The sequence below is a fragment of the Phaethon lepturus genome, unplaced genomic scaffold (genome assembly GCF_000687285.1).
Source record: "Phaethon lepturus isolate BGI_N335 unplaced genomic scaffold, ASM68728v1 scaffold4225, whole genome shotgun sequence".
NCBI lineage: Eukaryota > Metazoa > Chordata > Aves > Phaethontiformes > Phaethontidae > Phaethon > Phaethon lepturus.
The window spans coordinates 145,778-167,553 of record NW_010538240.1 but is presented as its reverse complement, the minus strand read 5'-3'; the positions used below and the strand labels follow the sequence as shown (position 1 = coordinate 167,553).

Below are 21,776 nucleotides of genomic sequence, written 5' to 3'. Positions count from 1 at the left end.
GGGAAAGAGGGAGACAACTGGAAAACTTCAGAAGGAGCTGTTGCAGCAAATCCTGACACCGAATCCTAAGAGAAATTTACCATATCATGCCAGCTGCCTTACATTTAAGGAGCTTTGGCTAGGGTGTTATGATTAAAACGTTAATTCCTTCAAGCCTGCTCACTTCCACCACAGGAGGCATATATCTTGATTGAAGCGTTAAAACTATACACATGGCTAGATTCTGATGTCAGGCTCGCAGTAATGCCACCAACTACTTCTGACTTCACATCATCGTAAGTAAAAGCAGAACCATGTTCTGTAGTTCAGTTACACTCTGCCTGTTTCCTGCTGGGAATGAACATCTGTGTTTCGCCCTCTGCAAACTCTGCTTCCGGCAACAGACCCCCAGCTACAGGACTTGATGCTGCTCCTTCATCTGAACCTATTAGCAATTTGTGGTTTTATTACTTGCTAACATTAAAAGCGCACCTCAACCACACCTTCTACACATATATCTTTTCCTCTGACTGCATGAAGGTACGCAATTTTTTTTCTGGACCAACCTGACGTGTGAAACTGTCTCCACAACAATTTCAGACAGCAAGGATCTGAGAAGTGTTTCTGTTCTCTCACTCCAACAAAAAAATCTAGCTAATACCACTGTGGTAACAGTTAAGTGCAGCAGTCATTAATCTGGATAAAGTGATTTTTCACATAAATTGCCTTCTCTCTTCTTAAAGTTTCAGAGGCAAAAAGAAAATACATCACTGAAACAAATGGATGCTAGGACAAATGAGCAGACGGAAATACAGAAGAGAGCAAGCAGGGCTAAAGCAAGGGCATGTCAGAAAGGAATTGAGCACAGACCTGCTTACAAAAAAAGATGTCCTAAAAAAAAAAAAGTGCAGTTATTACCCTGACACTTTGCATATCCTTTTCATAGTTTCAAAACAAGGCAACCTACCTCTCTGCTTTCTATATATACCCTGGAAGCAACTTTGTCTCTGAGCTCACACTGAAACTAACTTCACTTGATGAAAACATGCTTAAATTATGCAGGTTATTTTTAAGTCACTCATTTACTTGAGTTTGGGCGTAAAATACCTGTCTGTTCAGAAGTCCCAAAGCCTCTGCATTCATCTAGGACTGTAGGTGCAACATTTATCTCTTAGTGGAACGCAAGTGCTATTTGCAGTCAAGAACAGTATTTGAATTCAAACTGAACTTCAAGTTAGAAAATGCATCCAGAACTGTGTCTCCTGACTGACTTTCCTTATCTTACAAAGCAAATGCTTTAAAACTAAAGACATTCATCCACCCCCCTGGAAAGAGGTACCCCTGGTTCAGGCTGACAAAGCCAGATTTTCAACCCTCAGCATTCACTTGAGCATTTGAAAAAACTTTATGCAAGTGCATAGGTCCAAACCTCTCCAGGTACCAAATATTAAGAGCGCATGCTCCAAGGCTTCTATTGGTTTCTCTACTGCCCATGGAGCAGAGGTTAGAGATTCCTTTGTCAGGAAAAGGCAAAGTATTGCAGTTGTATTAGGTCCAATATCACTCCAAGGTACCTGCACAGCTTCTGGACCCAAAGGGCTTAGCAGGGACAACACAGCCTATGCAGAGGCTGCAGACAGCGAGTCACACCAGCACAAACAGGAAACACATGGCTTGAGGTGAAGCAAATAAGCTCAGTAGGAGCCATGCTTTGTGGTGGTGATGTCAGTGTGGGTGACTGGAGAAGAGGCGCCAGTAGCACAAGAGGTGGGAAATGAGGGGGACACAGGATGGGTCTGGAAAACAGGTTATGCAAGTACGAGCGAGGGGAGCATATGAGGAAACAGCAATTGGGGGCTGGGGGGGCAGACAGAAAGAAGAGCAAGGAGAGAGGGAAGTAGTAGCAGTGAGGCTTACCTAAAAAAAACATTAAGGACCTCTAGTCTAGAAGGTAGAGCCTTGGCCTGGGACTCAGGAGACAGGAATTCTATTCTTGACTCCACTGTGGACACACTGGGTTACCTTGGTTAGGGCATTTCAATTTTTTGTGCCTCAGCTTCTGTTTCTGTGACATCCCTTTTTTAAAGTGTTCCGAGGTCAAAAGAGGAAAAGCAGTACTTAAGTAGGAATAGTTATAGTCTATCTACTCAGAATTAAGGCACCAGAGGAGAGAAGCATCCCTCCATTATTTAAAAGATGCCATGTTTCCTTGTCTGCAGAAGAGCACAATTCCCCTATAGGAATCCCTTTTCTTTTTTACTTTAAAGCAGAGAATTATTATGGAAAATGATTAAGCACCCACACAGTCAAAATGACAGAGCATCTTCATTACTGATTGGCAACACCTCTGCTGCCCTAATTTAGGTACCACATGTCTTCATACATTCAAATTAGTAAAAACAAAACAAAAGCTAAACTGGTTTGACATTTGCAGCAAAAAAACTAAAATCATGTCAGAACATTAAAAATCTCCCAATTCTTGGCCCCACTTCTAGATATAAAACAAAACCAAATGTAAAAATGCAGAGTCTTATAGCAAAGTGTTCACATACACTTAAAAGATTATGATGATTGGGGAGTACTGGAATCACAGTGAATTGAAATTCTGCAATTTCCACTGACAAAGTCTTGATCCCAAACCCTGCAGACAGAAATGGCCCCCCAAGATTGTACTGTATCTGAATAACAAAGTGGTCCATAGGCAAAGCAACCTGGAAATAGGTGAGAAAGATGAGAACTGAGAGGTTATTCAACACAAGAATTTGACTTAGACTCAATACTCTCCCAACCTGCAAAGGTTGAAAATGAATCAAAATCCAACATGTCACAAAATAAAAATGCCCGAGGAAGTTTTACAAACTAAACGTCACCGCTGGATTTTCTCATCCCCACAGCCTGCTTTTATTCAGGAATAATTACTTTGTTGCTCTTGTTTCTAATGAAGCTGAAAAATGCACTCTCCCAGTACTCTAAATTTATGCTTCCTCACTCTCCCACAAGGTAACAGGTGGTTCATCCAGGTCATAATTCAAACAGAGACCATTTTCGTTGCTGAGTATTTTCAGTCACACACTCTCTTTCCATGTTCTACAGAGGCATTAATGAGTAAAAACTACCTCTGCATTAAAAACAGCTCAATGCAGAGGCAACTGACAGATGAATCTGAATGAAATGCAGAAACAGCTAGAGAATGTGCCTTGCTTCAGTCCCTTCAACCCCTAAATGGGTTACAGAATAACAGCAGCTTTACACATGAAGTTTCTCCAAATTAACTTCAAAGGCACATATGCTAAACACCTCCCTTTACAGTTATTTTTTAGGACATTTGTCCAACAGAAGGCCATTTCCACACAACTAAAGCATTTTAATTCAAGGCTATTAAATCATTCTTTCTAACATGAAGTAAAACATCCAAGACCAGCATTTATCAGGAATTAAGAATAGCACAAAAGCTAAAAGAAAAGAACAAAGCACGTGCTACCTCTTTTTTTTGCACATAAATCAAGATATTGATACGTCAAAAGTTCAAATGTCCAATTATTTTTGTGTCAACTAGAGTTTTCAGCAATTCATTGTAAGCTCCACTTTTCCACTATGCACATTTTTAAGTGCAACCAAAACCACACAAGATGATTTTCTACCACAGACTGCATCCATTCCCAGCCTTTGGGAAGTAAGACTTACGTTTTCCTCTTCAGTATTTTTCTTGTTCCCTTTTCAGAATTTTCAGCTGCTCTGAACTATAAGCTGGTAGTAAATACCACAAGCATGACTCAAATACCGATGAAAAATTCTGGACTCTTTTTTAAGAAAATATCTAGCTAAAAGCAAAAACACGAGATTTGCCATATGCCATAGAAATATCAAAATTGCTAAGAGAACACAAGGGACTTTTTGGTGAAAACATAACATCACAATTTCAGTGACAAAGGTCTGTCATAATTTTGATTTCTAATACAAGGGAAAAGGAAGTAGAAGTCTCCAAATTACTTAGTTCTTGTTTAAATCGGATCAAGAGTTCATTGAATTTAATGGAAAAAATAATAACTATTTGATTAAGTGCTGGACTAGGTCACAGGCAAGATCTAAAAATTTCTGAGACTGGAAGGTGAGGACAGATGTTGCTGTTCCACCTGAAGAGAACTGGAAATTTCAAGATGTGCTATGAATGAGGAAGAAAACCCACTGCAGGTCAATAACTCATATTATTATTCATAAATAGTGGGAGTGAAGGAACAATGACATCCAAGAAATAGAATAGCTTGTCCCTCATCTCACTCCCACCATACCGGCAGTCTGGAATGCTGCTATCGCTGTGATTCAGTCTTCAGGACCTGTATCTTGAATCTGTCTTCCTCATCCACCCTCCTCTTCCCCTATGTTTTAGCTGACTACGTCAGGCTCTCTACTGCCATTCATTTAAATGTTTTTCCATGGTCACCTTTCTCCCGTACATTCAAACTGATCTCCTTCGTCCATTTTCCATCCTCATCTTTAGGTCTTATGACTCAAAAATGTCATATATTTGACGTCCTATAAAGCAAAATCAAATCACATTCTTCCCCTCCCCCTCAATTTCCTTGTGCTCAGCCACATAGCTGAGCAAAACCTCCTGTCATTCATGTAGAAGTGACCTTTATGGCAGTTGCAGATGGCAAGAACTAGTTAGTCACCAATAGGACTGACAACATGCAGACAGAGGAAGGAAACCAGTGTCATGTAAGAAGTGGTCACTGGGCAAACAGGAAGAAAGGCAGGCTTGAATTTTTCTTTCACACTTCAAATACAGGGTCCATCATTCTAAGCAGAAAAAGTCACTCAGGAATGCTACACAAAGTGAAGTAACATCAGTGACTGCCAAGCCGCCTAAACAAACCCTCCAAGAGACAGAAACTTCTGACACAACACAAACAACTTCCTACCAACATTCTTTAAAATGGAACAGGAACATCTTGCACAGGTGCACATGGAGGTTGCATGAGTAACAACTGCAGATATTCGAGGACTTCAAACAACAGAAGTACACACAACAGCCTCCTTCTCACTCTCAAACCAAAAGCCTGAAAGCTCTCTGGACTGAAGGTCAACAGTTCACAACTTGTTCTTCAGCAAAGCTCTGATATTAAGTTCACCTCTCCCCCTCCAATGTCAGTTCATTGGCAGGTTTGCTTATTTTCAGAAAATGGGAAAGTTTTCAGAGCAGCTACACAGACATCTGTTTACCTTGTTCCAGTGAGTTTTATATATATGAGATACGTATTTTATATATATAAAAAACCACAACAAACCTTATCAGTTTATTAGCATGTGAATGCAGAATGCTTACATAAAAGGCTTGCTTTGTTTAGCACTAAAGACCTGCATAAAGAAGTCTGTCTCCGCACGCACTGCAGAAGCATTGGCATAGCACACTGGCTCTGCATTTTGCCTTGCAGACACTGACCTTCTCCATCAGGACATCAACAGGCAACAGTCACTAAGGCCTGGATACCAGCAAGAAAGGAGGTTTCTTCACCTGATTAGGAACTTTTCACTCCCCTCCTTACAGTAGAAAGCCTTAGCTGATTTTGTACAGTGTTTTATTCTGCAAACAAAGCATACTGACATAAAAAACAGGGCATTCATATCTGAATGAATGAGCAACAACTTGTTTCTGACATTCAACCATGTACCATCTACAATGAATTATTATTCCCTCTTCATACTACAACAGCATCTAGAAGTCCTAACCAACAACAATGCATTTAATACATCAAGCTCTCACGACAAGTCATTACTTCCCAAATTTTCAATCTCTATAGGAAAGACAAAGGAGAGAAAATGCAGTTCTCCCCCTTTCAAAGATGAAGATCAGATGCAGATATGAATCGCAAGATCAGGACCAAGAACAAACCAAAGTACTCCTTTCTTTCCTCATCACCCCAAATCATTCTTTGCGCTTCCAAGTGTTCATGTTACAGATGTGAAAAACTGAACATTTTAAACAACCAAGTCACATTTATTTGTTACATAATTTGTGGATTCCTCTGAAATGAACTGCGGCAAACAACATACACATGCTCAGTATAGTAACCCCTATGTTATAGGGCACACATACAAGCTGTGATTAATCAAGGAACAGAATTATTTAGACGGTATGATTAATGAAACAAGATAACATGTTTGTTCAGTACACAGATTTTGGAGGAAAACAAAGTAGAAACCTCAGACAGAACTGTGAAAAATAGCATGAGAAACTGTTCAGTGCATATAATAGAGAGGTTGTGGTATCTAGAAAATGGCATTGAGGGAGTCAATAAATAGCAACTTACATAAGTAAAAAGTGAAAGAGTTTGCAGCCTGGAACAGTATATTGTCATGAAGAACAACCACCAACACATGGATTTAAAAAAACCCTTTACAATAGAAGTCTGAATTCTGCACTTGTTGCAGAGGTTCCATTTGATTATTCTTATTACAGATTCTTTCAGTATCTGTGATACAGTGATAACTATCTTCATAGTGAGTTCAAGTTTCTCATCCGTTGAATAGAAAAAGAAAATGCCTTTGAAAATTAGGCCATGAACTATAACTGCTATAAGACCAAGGGGGGAAAAAACCCTCACAACCCATATCACCACCTTAATTCCTTCCCCCTCATGTGTAAGCTGATCATTAGAAAGTCTTCCTGTTCAATTTCCTAAAAGCCCTTCTCTAAGTATTTTGTAATTCTGTAAGGTTTCTTCCCTGGCAAGCCTGTTTTAAAAATTAAACCACTGTTTAGCAACAGTAGGTCTCATTAAAAGGTGCATTTACCACACAGCAGTAGTCTCTATATTTAGAACTTAAAATACATCAAATACCACAGCAAATGTTAACTATTGTGGGTGGTAAACATCCAGTTTAATGGCATCCACTGTATTTGTGTAAAAAAATGTTTTAAATAGTTTCCAAAATTCTCCTCAACATAGGCAGCTACTACTATCAGAAATAACTTACACTTTTTCATTTCTCTTACCAGAACAAGTGTCAGGCCTAAGTTCTCTGCCAAGCACTCACCTGGAACAAGTACTGTGGGCATGCTTTAAACAGTACCCATCTGGGTTGTGAAACAGATGTAAAAAATAACCTGAAATTATCAGGAGCATTCTGGTCTGCCTTTTAGGCTGGAAAACTTGTAAAAACTTTCTGTTTAGATTTTGAGGTCTTCCTATTCACGGGCAGCTGGAAACACAGGAGCTATGTCGGATCAAGCATCCTCAACAGCTACAACAACTTAGGCCCTTTGACAAGAACTTTTCTGTTGTTTCCAAGAGCGCTTAGAAGTTTTCCTCCCTAAGCAGTAGCTTCAGAAACTTCAGGTTTGGTTTGCAAGTTAATGATAATTCATGCAGATCTGCATCCCTGTAAATCTACAATAAACTGATGTCTGGCACAGAAGATAATTCCTCAGAAATATTGCTCTTTTCACAGTTTAATCAAGATACAGCTAGTTCAGAAGGGCCTCATTTTCCCCTTTTGCCTGCCTTCTAAATTGTATGTCCTCTTTTAAAAAAAAATCCTAATCTTCTGTTTAAAATGTGTGTATGCATCTATTTATGTTCACTGGCATTTCTCTGTGATGCAAACTGGATTTTCTGAGATGCAGGGAGTTCTGGTAGAAGTTGGCAGGCACAGCACATGCTCATCATGGCGTAAAGATACAATAATAGAAGACCAGAAAGAGCCCTATGTCTCCACCTTCTCAGACCATTTCCTTAGACTGAATTTATACACTAATGATAAGTGATTAATCTGTTAGTTTCTTCCTCAAAGACTTCTCTGAAGAACAAGAAGTAGCCATTCTTTCTTCAATGGTACTGCATCAAGGCACAATGTTTGTCATTCTAATTGTGGGTAGGAAACTTAATCCTTGTGAAAAGGGCCCATGAAACAACTTTTTAAAATATAGTTTTCTGTGCATATTCATTCCTTTTAGTCTTAGAAAAAAATTCTTCTGCACTTTCCAACTATTTTGTTAATCGTGGGTAATCCTCTTGTAGTACCTCTGAGCTATGCAATCCAAAGATGTCCATCCACATCCATGGTGCTATGACTTCAGGTGTGCTCAGTCTAACGTGGAGTTTGACAAAGAGCCATGGAATGTCCTGCCCCACACCCGATTAAGATCTGTTTTGCGTAACCAAGAGCTTTGACTGGCTTTGGGACATGAACATTTGCTTCTGTGCCATCACCACACATCCCATGTTCATTCCATCCCCAAGAGAAGCACTGGCCACCTAAAAGAGAGGATACAAAATATAGAATCAAGACCACAGAAACACAACAGCAGCTTTGGTTAGTTTTGGGGAGCAGATTTGTCTAGTCACTTTCTAATTAGGTTATAAGAAACCCGGCTAAGGTGGCGAAAACTGTTCCGGTTCTCTTGAAAACATAAATAAAACAGAATGAATTACTCTCTGTCTTATTCCATATTGTTAACAACATAAGAGAGATTAAAATAACGACGACATTTGAAAATCACTTGGTTAATACATAGTTCAATATTTATACAGAGCCAACAGAAATCTCTCCGCATTTTAAGGACTTCCCCTGAAATGATGTGGAATCTCTTTCAACTTCCCCTTAGTAAGCAAAACTATCACAAACCAAGCCCAGTGAATTTAATCATTCACAGCATGATCTGTAGGATTGGGAAACACAAGAGTCACAGAGCAGCCAAATTACTTCATTCCTACTTTCAAGTTCACATCTCACCATTTCCTTTAAATACACTTCTCCTACAACTTGCCTTACTTTTAATCATCCTACCTCTTCTGCTTGCTTTGACATAATTTCACTGCATTTATTATCCTTATTTTCCCGCTTTTTTTTTTTTTTGTAACAGCTACTCTTTTGTATCCCAAATCATGATCCATGTATTATTACCCCATAGTACTCTTTCTTGAAGCACGATATGTAAATTTGGTTCAATAAATGGCTGGCATAATAAAAAATATACCAAAAAAACACCCTCTTATTCTGAACTACAAGAGACAGTTCTTCCCTATTTTCTCTCATTATTTGGCTGTCACAGACTGTGCCTGTGAATTTCTGTAATAAAAAAGAAACCAGTCCTGCAATATAATCATGTTTCTGATGCAATTGTTCTTTTTGAAAAGCAGCAGGTATTAACAGCATGAAGTACCATTCTGGAGTCCAAATAATGAGCAGAAAAGTGCCAGAATTCACAAAATCCAATCCAAATCATAATTCTAAAATAACTTTACTTTTCAAAATTGAGGAACAGATTATTGCAAAGCTAGCAGGACCACCTTTCTCCCTCGCAAATCCAGTAACATTTAATTGTCATCTGTTTTCTGCAAAAATTAGTATATTGACGTTCTCGTCTTCTGTAATTAAATGTAAACATTACTAAATTCAGATGTAATTAAACAATGATCTTTAATTTTTTTTACAATCTTTAAGCCAATGGAACACAACAAAACGCCACTAGAACATCACAGTAGGCTAGGTACATCTCACCTAATACAGTAGTTCTGTTATTCCTATCTTAGGAGGCAACAGATTTTCTCATGACTAGGCATGCTCAATAGTGAGAGTCCAACCTGTACCACAAATGCACATACACGTGCTGCAGAAAAGTACCAAAAAGTAAATGCGCAACATAGTCCATTTAAATATCAACAGGTCAGAACATCTAAGAGGTTAACTGGAATTTTTTTGGGAAGGTTCCAGGTGAAAATATTTATGTAAATGTTAACAAGCAGAGAAAAAACATCACAAACTGAGACTGAAGACACATCACAGAACAATTTATTCAGGGAAAAAAAATTGAAGAAAGAAAACCACCTGCACCTAAGAAAAGGCATTCTTTTGCACAGTTGATGTATGGAACCTGCAGAGTAAGCCTACTTAGAGTGGGAAAACTTCTAAGTTTAATGAAAAGGGACTATAACATGCCCTTACATTACTAAGATGACGTGGTAAGTTTTTTGTTACTAGACCACTAGCAGTTAGTAGAGCAACTTGCATGTTTGTATGGAGACTCACTACATTTGACTAGAAGATTTTTTTTTTCCCCATCCTGTCTTAGCAGGACAAGAGAAAGGAAACCAGAAAGTTTTTGGTCACCTTGAATTACAAACTGCTCAATTAACGGCATAATAAATATTTAAAGAAACAGTGCAGTAGGATATTAACCTCTCAAATTGATAAATATATCTAGTCAAACATCTTTTGAAAAAAACATCACGGAAAAATTTACAAACTAGGAAACCCCCAAATAAGAACATCTCTACTAAAATAAGGATCGCTCAGCTTTTTCAGCCTTCACTTCTCCGAGGTCAACAAATAGATCTTTCTACATGACTCCAGTGAGCTCCAAGGTTACTGAAATGGGCTGGGACTGAAAACTGGCAAAATAAATAGAGAAGAACTAGGATTTATGAGTGGCTTTATACAAAAGGCCTCGTACATATATGAAGAGCCAGGCAGAAATCTGAAGAGATGAAAGGGTGGCTGACAGATACAGAATGACAGGACGCAAAAAATTATTCTTATCACCATCAAGTCAGGTCAGGAATGCTAAAAGGCAGAGAATTATTGTTGTGAAAATAAAAGGTATATTAGATCACATCTGCCTGTAGAAGACTTAGAGAAAGGTTTATACATTACCAAAAACCCCAGATACTAGATTTGTGTTGGAGAAAACAGAATTTGCAGAAAACACACAGAGTCCATTTTTTTGTAATATCATATCAACAAAACTTGCAGGAGGGCTGGGCAAAGTGACTGCAGTGACACTAGCCAGGAGGGAACAAGCAGCTACGTGAATCACTGTCACAGAAGCTGAAGTCAATGAAGATGGAAGATAATGAAGCACCTATTAAAAATAACATAGAAGGAATAGCTGCAGAGTTAAGGAAAGGCCTTCATTAAGGGCAACTAATGGCTAGCCTCTGGACAAAGGGCACCATTTCATTTCAATTATTTTTCCTTCCCCACATTCCCCCCCTCCTTTTTTTTCCGCTTGTTTTCTTTTGATTGTTTCTATTCACAGTTTATTGCTGATAAAAACCTCAACACAGCCCCAGCAGTCCTACATGCTTTCATGAGAAAATTCAATTTTTATGCCTGTGCCAGATCTTCCCAGGATGAAAGACCATTAGAATGATGTGTATTAATACAGCTACAAATTGCTTCTAACTAAATTTAAAAGAAGCATTGTAGCATGTTCTCAAACCAAATGATTTATGTTTGGTGAGGCAAGAAGGGAAAGATGCTCTATGTCACTCGTTGAATAAAACAGCATAATACACCGCATTCACCTTTTCCCTTTCAAAACATAAATACTCGAAGTACAAATGAAACCCCAGAACTCACATGTCAATGCAACATAATCCCCAGGGAGCTTCACTGAGTTTAGTCACACTAATGAAAGTCTAGAGTAAGACTAAGCAGTTTGTTTTTCCCCAAATGTTAAATATACAAAAAGCGGGAAGAAAAGAAACCCTTAACAAATATGTCTGTTTTGGTCACACAAAACAAGAGAGGGCTACACCCCTCCTTCTATTTGCAATAATTATCTAGGCTTTTTTCAAGATAACTGAAGTGACAATTGCAATCCACAGGTTGATTAAACTGGAGAAAAGTACTTCTAGATAAAATAAAGCTGCAGCATATTGGACAGACAACAGGATTCTGGGGAAAGTAGAGGATTTAGTCTCGCTCCTCATTCCTGACTACTCTGTTCTTCAGATGAGAAGAATCAGTGTTAGCAAATAAGATGCTCTGGGTGAGATTCGCTGCACTTCAGCCACCTAAAAAACACACAACTTAGCTATAGATCATTATCCTCTAGTTTTCCTCAAGAGCCAATGGAGTCATCTAGACCTCTCCAGCAGGCAATTAATTTATCCAAACACTGGTGTCAAAATCAAATCTATCTCACTCTGGTGACTATAGAGGGGAGACCAAATGATTGTCTCAGCCTAGGCATATCAGTTTTAAACAGCTGAAGACAGCTTATGATAAATCACATCCTCACAATCGGCCTTTACCACAAAAGGTAAAGCAAGGAAAACTGGAAACAAGGAAGCTACAAACATCACTGCAGCCTAGTTCCAGGCTACAGTCTGCTTCTAAACCAGCCTGTGCCCTGGTGGCTTACCACTGAAATCTTTAAAAGGTTGTCTCTCTTCTACTACTCCTCTCCCACACTTCCAACCACATAAACAAAAAGAAGTTGGCTTTAAAGACAATCCAAGTATCTTGAAGCCAAGCTATTCATCAGACACCTTCACATTTTAAGGTTTCATTAAAATGTTTTAGCACGGCTCTATTGTATAGGCTCTGTGCTCTTAGCAATACTCCACAACACCTCAAATTATTATTTTTTTAAATCTTAAATTAGCGCTACTCTACAGATGGTTATAGATAAAGTTACAGTAGGCAGGAGATCAGCTCAGGGCAAGTCAAATGACTTTAAACAGCATCAGGGCTAGACTGCAAAGAAAATTCAAGTGTCTCAGTCATCCCCCCCTTGACTATATGAAAGCATTCAAAAGCTCACAAGGAACAATGTAATACTACACAGAAGGAGATTTAGATTATACTTCTCCCAAGGAGTTGTAAAACACAAGTGAGTAAGTCTCTCTCTATTTTCAGGACATCTGACAATCCAGGATGTCACATAAAATAAATGGAAAGAAATATCCCTCTAAACTTTTGTATTTTTGTTAGCAACAATTCTGTCATTAGCACAAAAGATTTGCAATTTTAGAATGTAAGAAACAGGGTTGATACCAATTGTTTTCTGCAGAAAAACATGGAAACATATTAGTAACTAAAATGGAAGTCTAAGCATTCTGCAAAATCTTACTAAAGGCTAAGTTTGGTACGTGGAACATAAGATGACATGATCCCAAGACATTATATGGTACCTCCAAAAGCAGAAAACAACCAAGAGATTCATATAGTGCCAGTTTTATTATAGAGCTATCTTTATACCCACATTTTCAAGGAAGAAGCAGTCGTGCGCTCCAGGTAGCCCATCCGATTGTTGGTGGAGTTGCTCAGGACTACAAACCTCAGAAATGCACATCTGACTTCACCATGAGTAAACTGGATAAAAATCACAGGCATTGCAGTGCTAACACAATATACAGACAGGAAACAACATACATATTTGATATTAAGTACATCATGGTGCTAAAGACATGCTGATTTCAAAGTTAGCTTCCGGTCAACAATCTGCCCTCACTCGACCTTTACAGCATTAGTAGCTCTCCCCAGACAGCAGACCTAGACCACTCAGCCCCTGCCCAGCAGTGTCTCTACACAAGTGAAAAAATGGGATGACTTTGGGTCACATGTCTGTGGTTCATCCTGGTACCTGCAAAGAACAACTTCCAATGGCCTCCAACAGCTACTCGTAACAAATGCAGGCTTCAGCCTGCACGATATGGACTTCTCTGACTTGGTGCTCTAAACTAATCTCTTACGTGAATTATTATTTTTTTACAGCAGAAGCACTGCTTTTTCAGTCGGACCTTCTCCCTGCCTAGACTTGTATATTGTATAATACAGCAGTGACTTCAAACTGGGTCAGGGCCTCAAGGTCAACTGTCAAAATATCCAATTACAATATACAACTAACTATTGAAGAGAGTCAGAAAATCAACTTGAGTACACAAGATGTCTACTATGGTTTAGGGAGCCACGGTGCTATGTGGAATACTGTAAAATGGAGCAATAAGGCTACACATCCCCTATGAAATTAATTTCATTTGGGAAAGTCTAATTTCTAGTTTCTCCTTCAATATCAGTATCTATCTCATGAATGGCAAACAGAAAAGTAGTACAGAGAACATCTAATCTTTTCTATCCTCATTTTCATAGGATATGAATAGCTGAGAGTTACAAAATGGGAAGGGGAAAGAACCATGTTTATGATAATATAATTTCTGAGTGTGCAGTGAAGGGCAATATAGCACATCTCGCACGGCCTGCAAACTGTATATGGGGAGGGAGTCCAACATACAGCAATGCAGAGTAGTAGGAAAAATAGGCATTTACCAAAAAAAGCCTAAGCCTTAGCAGTTTCATAAAAACATGCTGTGCATGTTCTTATTCACTTGATTTTATGCATCATGCAAATAACTCATCCCATTCACTACAGGTAGTGCTATCTTGCTAATATACAATGACAACAGAATTTTTTTTCTGTTTTCACAGGGCATTTCAGGAACTGAATGGCTCAATGCAAAAATTAATATGCATCTATTTAAAAGAATCATTCCACATTACATCAAACAAGCCATGGTTTAGGTTACCATTCAGGCTAGTTTATGATGGATTTTGTTTTCCTTCTCAGTTATGCATTGCCATTTTGAAGACAAAAACATGAGGAAGAAATTCACAAAACTGTATCCTAGGATTTAAAAACAACATACTTGCAACTACAGGTTTCTTGATCTGCTGCACCTTTACATTTTCCGTAGCGAAACTGAAGTCCTGGAAGATGGAGATGTTTGCTTTGCTGTGCGAAGGTAGCAAGGAGAGAAATCTATTGCAAGGATTAACTGTTCACATTTCTGTTTTCACAGGGAAACACAAGTGGTACTTATTATGACTAAAGCTCACAGGTGCTGCACAAGGTTTTCCTTTTGTTTTTACACAAACATGTCAATTCCTTCCCAACAGGAAAGCATCTGCAACTCAACGCAGAACAAAACCTGGGCTCACGACTTTGTGCAAGACTGAATGTATCCAGTCCACTGACAATACATGAGGATTATATCATACATGAAGAAGCTGCAGTGCAGAGAGGATTAAGCATTAAGGATGCATTTTTTTACACCTGTAGAAGACAAGAAAATCTTTAAACTTTGCTCTCTGAAGCACTGGACAAAAACACCTGACAGAAATTATTTAATGGAGAGATTTGTCTTGAAGCTCTGAATGTGGCACTAATGTCTGCTCTGTCAGAATATCAGACATGGCAGACAGTGACATTCATTCAGAACCTACATGCCTGCCTCTCAAAATAAAAGTCATTAAATGTGTCACAGTGCTTTCACTTCGTATAGACAAAAGTTAGACATTATCTAGAACTAGACAATCACGATCTCATCACAGAACCAGAGACAGCAGTCTCATGATCCTCTATATGTCATCGAACAGAACATACAGAAAATACCTTATACTAAGTGCTTAGTAAGAGGTCATTCATGCAAAATGAAATGGATGAAGCAGCGTGTCAAAGCACATCTAGAAGGGTGCAAGTTATTCAAGTATCCGATGGGACCATATGCTACCATGGCCATTTGCATCCATGTATTCTGGGTGCATTTCAAGTTTACACACACTTTAAACTGATGTAAATGATTATACAAAGAAAAGGAGGGGACAGTTGTGATTCATTCTGACCTACAAGACCTAGAATTGAAGGCCATCTTCAGCACAGGCCTAGGAAAAGTAAGAGATGATAAAAAGTTCAGCGATGACCACAGAAGCAAGAATCTGACAAACCCCTCAAACTGCATTACAGTACTACATGTAGCTTTCAAAGCACCAAGCAAATCATAGAGCAAGAGAAATTACGGACAGCAAGATAAGCAGCACTATGCAGGTGAAATGGTGCTTCTTCCTACTTTGTTGGCCAAAGTCAGAAAGAAGAGACTCCACTGGGTTCTCAGGAACCCTCTCCTCAAGAAAGAGCAGCTAGGTTGGAAAAGAATATTTTAGAAATGCTTTGGTGCTTAACGCATTTTATACAGCAACTCTTTGCATCATACATCGGTCTATTTACAAGTATGTAGTTTTAAGGTGATCATGCAGACCAATATGGCTATTGGTCCTTTGCAGCTCATAAGAAGTACTTATGATAGAACAAAAGGTAAAAAGATATTCCATACGGTCACATTCACCTACAATTTCTTCTTATATGACTGCTGCTCTCATTCCCTGAAGGGCTGTTTGCACTGAACAAAAGCGAGTGTTTCGTTCTGGGGTATGTTTCTGAAGGTGTCCTTTTCTGCAGAACACAATTCTTTAACTCAGAACCAAGATGTGAAATGTGTAAATCTTTCATATGGACATCTTCTGTAAAATAGCTTTGTGTTTAAACGGGCTTTAGTTTGGACTTTTCCCCTCTCATTTTCCCTTATCAGTTGCAAGGCTGCATTTTGGTCAAGTTTCAAGACACATGATATGAATGTGCATTACTGTTGAGTGAAGTCTAAAAAAACTGCTTGTTGATATTAAACAAGTGAGGGCTTTTTTTCCCATGTTTAACAAGTAATCTGAGGTGAAGTCCAGAAGTCACAAGCATTTTGGTCAAGTTTCAAGACACATGACATGAATGTGCATTACTGTTGAGTGAAGTCTAAAAAAACTGCTTGTTGATATTAAACAAGTGAGGGCTTTTTTTCCCATGCTTAACAAGTAATCTGAGGTGAAGTCCAGAAATCACAAGATAGTTAGAAATGGAAAGAGAAAAATCAAGGAAACAAGTGGTCACTGAGTTTCTCAGTTTCCCTCTTACTGATTGAACTAGCAATTTTCTCACAGCTACGCAAACTTTGCCTCAGAACAAAAGCAGTTTCAACTCATCAGTGACATTATTAGGATGCCTTACTTTGCAAAGTTTCAATTTGTAATATTAGCAAAACACAATGGCTCAGATGATGGCTCCCCTGCAATAGTGACAGTGCAGTTTTAACAGCGACGGCACTGTAGTACATGTGTACATGTGAGAGCTTTAAAATACCTAGCTTGATACAAGCTATAGCATAGCTGTAGTCGGAGAGAGTTCAGGATGAACTAACCCTCCTTTCTGGGCAGGATTTGCGGATTACGTTTCCTCTGTGCTGCAACTGTTGTACTTGAGTTAACCTACTTGTATCGGGTTCAAGTGTGCCTATACCACACTGTACTGTAGTGCAAGTGCACATCTAATAAAACTCCTATGGGTCATGTGCCTTGTCTGTCTGTCTCAGTTTTTGTGCCTACAGGGATCCTTATAGATATGGGGTCTAGATGGGGTAACTCAAGATCTACTCAGATACAACAACGGTTGGGTCGATTAAGCACCTAGAAAAAAAGCAAAAACTAAATGACTTGGTAACATCCCCACATTAACATTGCTGCCACTTAAAACCATCATTGTCCTCTATCTCATATAACATAGTTCTGTGAAATAACAGCATCCCTTTCAAAGAAAAAAAGAGATAGTCAACAGAGCTGTGACAAAAGATGAAAGCAAGCAAAAAAAACCCCACCCCATGATTCAGACTTCAAACACAGACCTTAAAGAGATTTACTTCAAGTGTGTGCACCAAAGGCAAGTCATGTTTGTTCAAAGGGGCAGATAAAACACAATCTTTTTACCTGAGGTTGGCTCTGCAGGGCTGGACTTGTATTCACTTTCAATTGCAAGTAAAACAGTAGCTGAATACTGAAGAAAAAACACTTAAAAAAAAAAAAAAAAAAATCCCCAAACTGCAATGTGATACCACCACAAACTGCATCCTCAGTCCCATCTACATGGCTACATTTCAGAGAAGGTTTTCAGGGTCTGTAAAGCAGAACCCAAGAGTTCTAGCTCTTCCCATTTCTTAAGAGTTAGGAAAAGATCGGAAACTTTAGTCATATCCCCCAGTGAAGAAAGTTATGCAACGTAATGAGCTAAATAATGCTTACCAGAGGGGAGCGACAATCTTTCCTTTCCCCGGTAACCAATAGCCAAGAAGACCAGGACCTTAAGAATAACACCTCTATTTTTTTAGCTGTACTAAGCCACTTACTACTAGTAAGTGTTCTGGAAAAAAAAATAAGCAAACTGTCAATATTGGATACAAAAAAAGTAGTGGGAGAATAGGCTTTGTTAGGCATAATTGAAAAATAAGCATCATACCATAAGAACTAAAAACAGTCAGGAAGAGAATCAAAGCAGACACCTTCAAAAAAAGAGAAGTGCCCAGAAGGCAGATTTAGATTGTTTCTCCAAACATTAGTTCAAAATCATATATGAGTATTGATGGAAGTCTGGAGGAATTGCTTGTTGATACTAAGCAAAGGAAGATTTCTGCCATCAATAGCTGTTAAAAGCAAAGACTAGTTTGCTTAGTTATATAAAGACAGATTTTGACATGCATACTTTCCCGGTGCAGAACAGAGATTCTGGGCAAGATGTAAAGCACAGCTTACTAGCTTTTACCTTTTCATATCTGTATGGACAAATTTCACTCCATTCTCCTTTACTTTTTTTATTCACTAAACTATTTAATTACAAACCCATAATTCTTGTAAAAAAAAAAATAGTTGAGTTTTAATACCAAGCTGGCAAAAAACCAAGCATTTCAAGCAGCACACAGGGCTACAGAGACCCGAGATGTGAAATGGAATGCAAACACACCTTTTGCAAACACAGGCTATTTAGTCAGGGAATAACCCTGCAGCAGCACAGCTTTTCCACATTTCTACCGTCAGCCGCCTCTGTTGGTCAGAAGTCTGTACGGTTACTCTTCACGCCACTCCTGCCTAATCTTCCCTAGATGTGAGCAAGACTGGGAAAGAAATGCAGGAAGAATTTGGGATGCCATTGGGTGCCAAGTGGCACCATTTGAGTTGTTTTGATTAGGAAAGGCAAACAACATCTCTGCTACAGAGGGTTCAAGGTACATTTTGGGGACAACTCACCACTTTGCCTCCGTCAGTGTAAGATGCACCTAAATTCTGAATAGGGGCAGCTCCTTAAGCAGAGGGAATGTATCAAGTCAGTCCTTGGAAGAAGGCAAGCACAAAAGAGTGTCCTGAGATGAAAACTTCCTGCAATTAATACTGCAGAGATGTTTTCCTAGAAGTTTCTGCTTTAGTACATTTTTCTGGACCCTGGCAAAACAGTCATAGTGAAAACAGCATTCATGAATCAGGTGCAGGGATCTGAGGTTGGAGAGTAAAATCTGTCTTTGGCACAGTGACAGGAAGAACAGCTGATTGGCAGAGGGATTCAGGGGCGCCATGCCAGCTCCAGAAGGTCAGAGGACTGGAATGGACAACGCAAGCTGGGTCCCTGAGATGCCATTTGGTGCCATCCCATCTGCATAACCTCAGGGTTAAAGCAAACTATCTGGAATCAAGACAGGAATATCTGGAACCATTTTGGAAGGATGATATTTGCCAAAGACCTTGGATAACAAAGTATTCTTCAGAAAAACAACTACAAAAAAAAACCCCCAACTCTATCTCTGAAAGAATTCAAGAGCTTTGTTCTCCTTGCTTTGGAGGAAGCAGAAACACTGGAAATATGGGGTCTCCTTCATGCACTAGCCTCACTGTTCTTTCCCGTGTCCATGCAGAAAGCCAGTTTCTTCCATCTTATTAGTTGGCACTAGGCTAATCACAGAACAGGAGCATCTACAGAAAGCAACCTAGACAGAAAGCTAGACAGAAAAAAATTAGTTAGAATTTAAGGACACATTTGGCACTATGAAAAATATAGATCATTACTCCCAAATAGCAAGAAAGGCTTTTAAGTTATGGATAATATTACTAAGAAAATGTGTAAAAGACTAAAACCAAATCAGGCCAAACTTCTGATGAAACAGCAAGCTTCAGTTTGCAGTGAGAAAATCAATACATGATACGCATGCATGTCCACAGGACTACATATGTAACATTCAAACAAATGAATGCTATACAATGTAGTTCTCAACTAACCTGCAATAAGAATATGAGAGAAGTGGAATTTATTCTTTGAACTGCTAGAAAACAGAACACAGAATCATAGAATCTTTGGGTTGGAAGGGACTTTGAAAGGTCATCTAGTCCAACCCCCCTGCAATGAGCAGCAACATCTTCAACTAGATCAGGTTACTCAGAGCCCCATCCAACCTGACCTTGAATGTTTCCAGGGATGGGGCATCTACCACCTCTCTGGGCAACCTGTGCCAGTGTTTCACCACCCTCACTGGGAAAAACTTCTTCCTTCTATCTAGTTGAAATCTGCCCTCTTTTAGTTTAAAACCATTACCCCTTGTCCTATCACAACAGGCCCTGCTAAAAAGTCTGTCCCCAAATATGAAGACGACAAAGTCAGACAATGTTGCGATAGCTCCTTAAATAACTTTAAAACTGTTTTTCTCTGATTCTGCTTCAGAATTGTGGTAACTTAAACCCTGCTGAATACCAATAATAAAAGTATTTCTCGTACAGTACAGCCAAGAGATCTTTACTCTTCAAGATCACATATTAACAGAACTGCCTCTATTGATGGGTGAACCTAAATGCCATTATTCTCTTGACTCTGGTGACTTCTTACATCTACCCAGGAACAGACGAAGAAGAATACGAAATTTTAAGTGTCCAATCAACTTTGCAGAAGTGATTGATGTTTCCACATCATTCAAACACTTAAAAATGCTATCTTTCCTCAAATTAAAGCCACCTTTCTTTTTTTGTGATTATCAACATTTTAAAGCTGTCTGTATTTGATACAGAAATGTTGAAAATAAAGACCATAATCTTAATTTAAAAATACTACAAAGGATACAAGAACCAACCAGGTCAAGGTATTTTAGAATGACCACAGCCACACATTTTCTTTATTGATTTACTGTCCAAAAAGAGACTAAAAAGAACTACAACACAAGCAATACTACACTTAACATTTGTGTTTGTAAAATATTTGTATGTACATATACATACACGCAGACACTTAATCTACAGAAAACATACATATGATCATAGATCTTGCATAGGCACATAGAGGAGACATGTATCTAGTATCTACATAGGTAGATATATGAAGCAGCCAGCATCTTGGCTGTTGCCAGAGAGAGTTAAACCCTAATTGTAAAAAACCTTTTCAACAGTGAAGTGACATAACTCTGAAACTGAAAGATGCAGTGCTCATTTGCCACTGCTTTGTTACCCACTCACACCTCACACCAGCACCCTTCACAGCCAGTAACGCATGCCTCAGGCCTGGCTATCTTTTGCAGAACTCTTTGCTTAATAGACTTCATGATTTCAGACCTTGCATTAGTAGCAACACACAACACAATTTATTTTCTGCACACATCCCTCTGCAGATGATCACTATCGATCTGGAGTACCTCAGTTTCTGGAAGTGGGATTCAATTTGCCTGTGCCCAAAAAAATCTATGGTGCATCTACTTACATGTATATACATATGCATGCCCATATCCATCCTTCACCTGGTAACCTAACTCATTTCATACTCAAGAGACAAACAGGTACTTTCAGAGCGGGGTTCATCTCATCCAAGGCAAATACCTGAAGTCAAAGAATCCTTGTACCACCCTTTTACCCATCTCTTCCTCTCCACTGGCTACAGATATCTGACTAGCTCAGAGAGAGTTTAAAGTTAAAGCAGATAAATCTTGCCCTAGCTGCCCAGCCCAAGCTGATTTACAAGCTTATTTTCAGAAGACATTGAGCTTTCCCAAAAATCAGATACTTCAAAGGCAAAATCAGAAACCCACTGAGATTTCAGGTGCCCCCAAAATCTTTAAACAATTTTGAGAATACAGATGCAAACTAACCTTCCAAAATGTCATGTATACACAGACAATTCAAAATCTTCTCCCGTAAACAAAGCCTTCTATAAGCATGATGATCAGCACTGCATTAGGTACCACTTCAGTAAACACCATGTTTTACTATATCTTTGGTATCTAGCTGGTTCAAATATACACTACAGGAAAGGAAAAGAAGCAAAGTCTTGATTCAAAGGCAGTTATGTTGTGTATGATTAGATTTAAAGGGGACATCGTAAGTTTATTCAGCTA

The 21,776-nt window shown here is 38.8% G+C and overlaps 1 protein-coding gene across 1 annotated transcript in view; it reads right to left on the bottom strand.

The window, feature by feature from the left end:
• Positions 1-8,070: 8,070 nt before the first annotated feature.
• Positions 8,071-21,776, bottom strand: part of SERGEF (secretion regulating guanine nucleotide exchange factor) — a 158,921-nt gene continuing 145,215 nt past the window's right edge. Inside the window, exon 11 of the mRNA XM_010286715.1 lies at positions 8,071-8,237. Within this exon, the coding sequence (XP_010285017.1) occupies positions 8,071-8,237 (167 nt within the window). The remainder of the gene's footprint in view (positions 8,238-21,776) is intronic.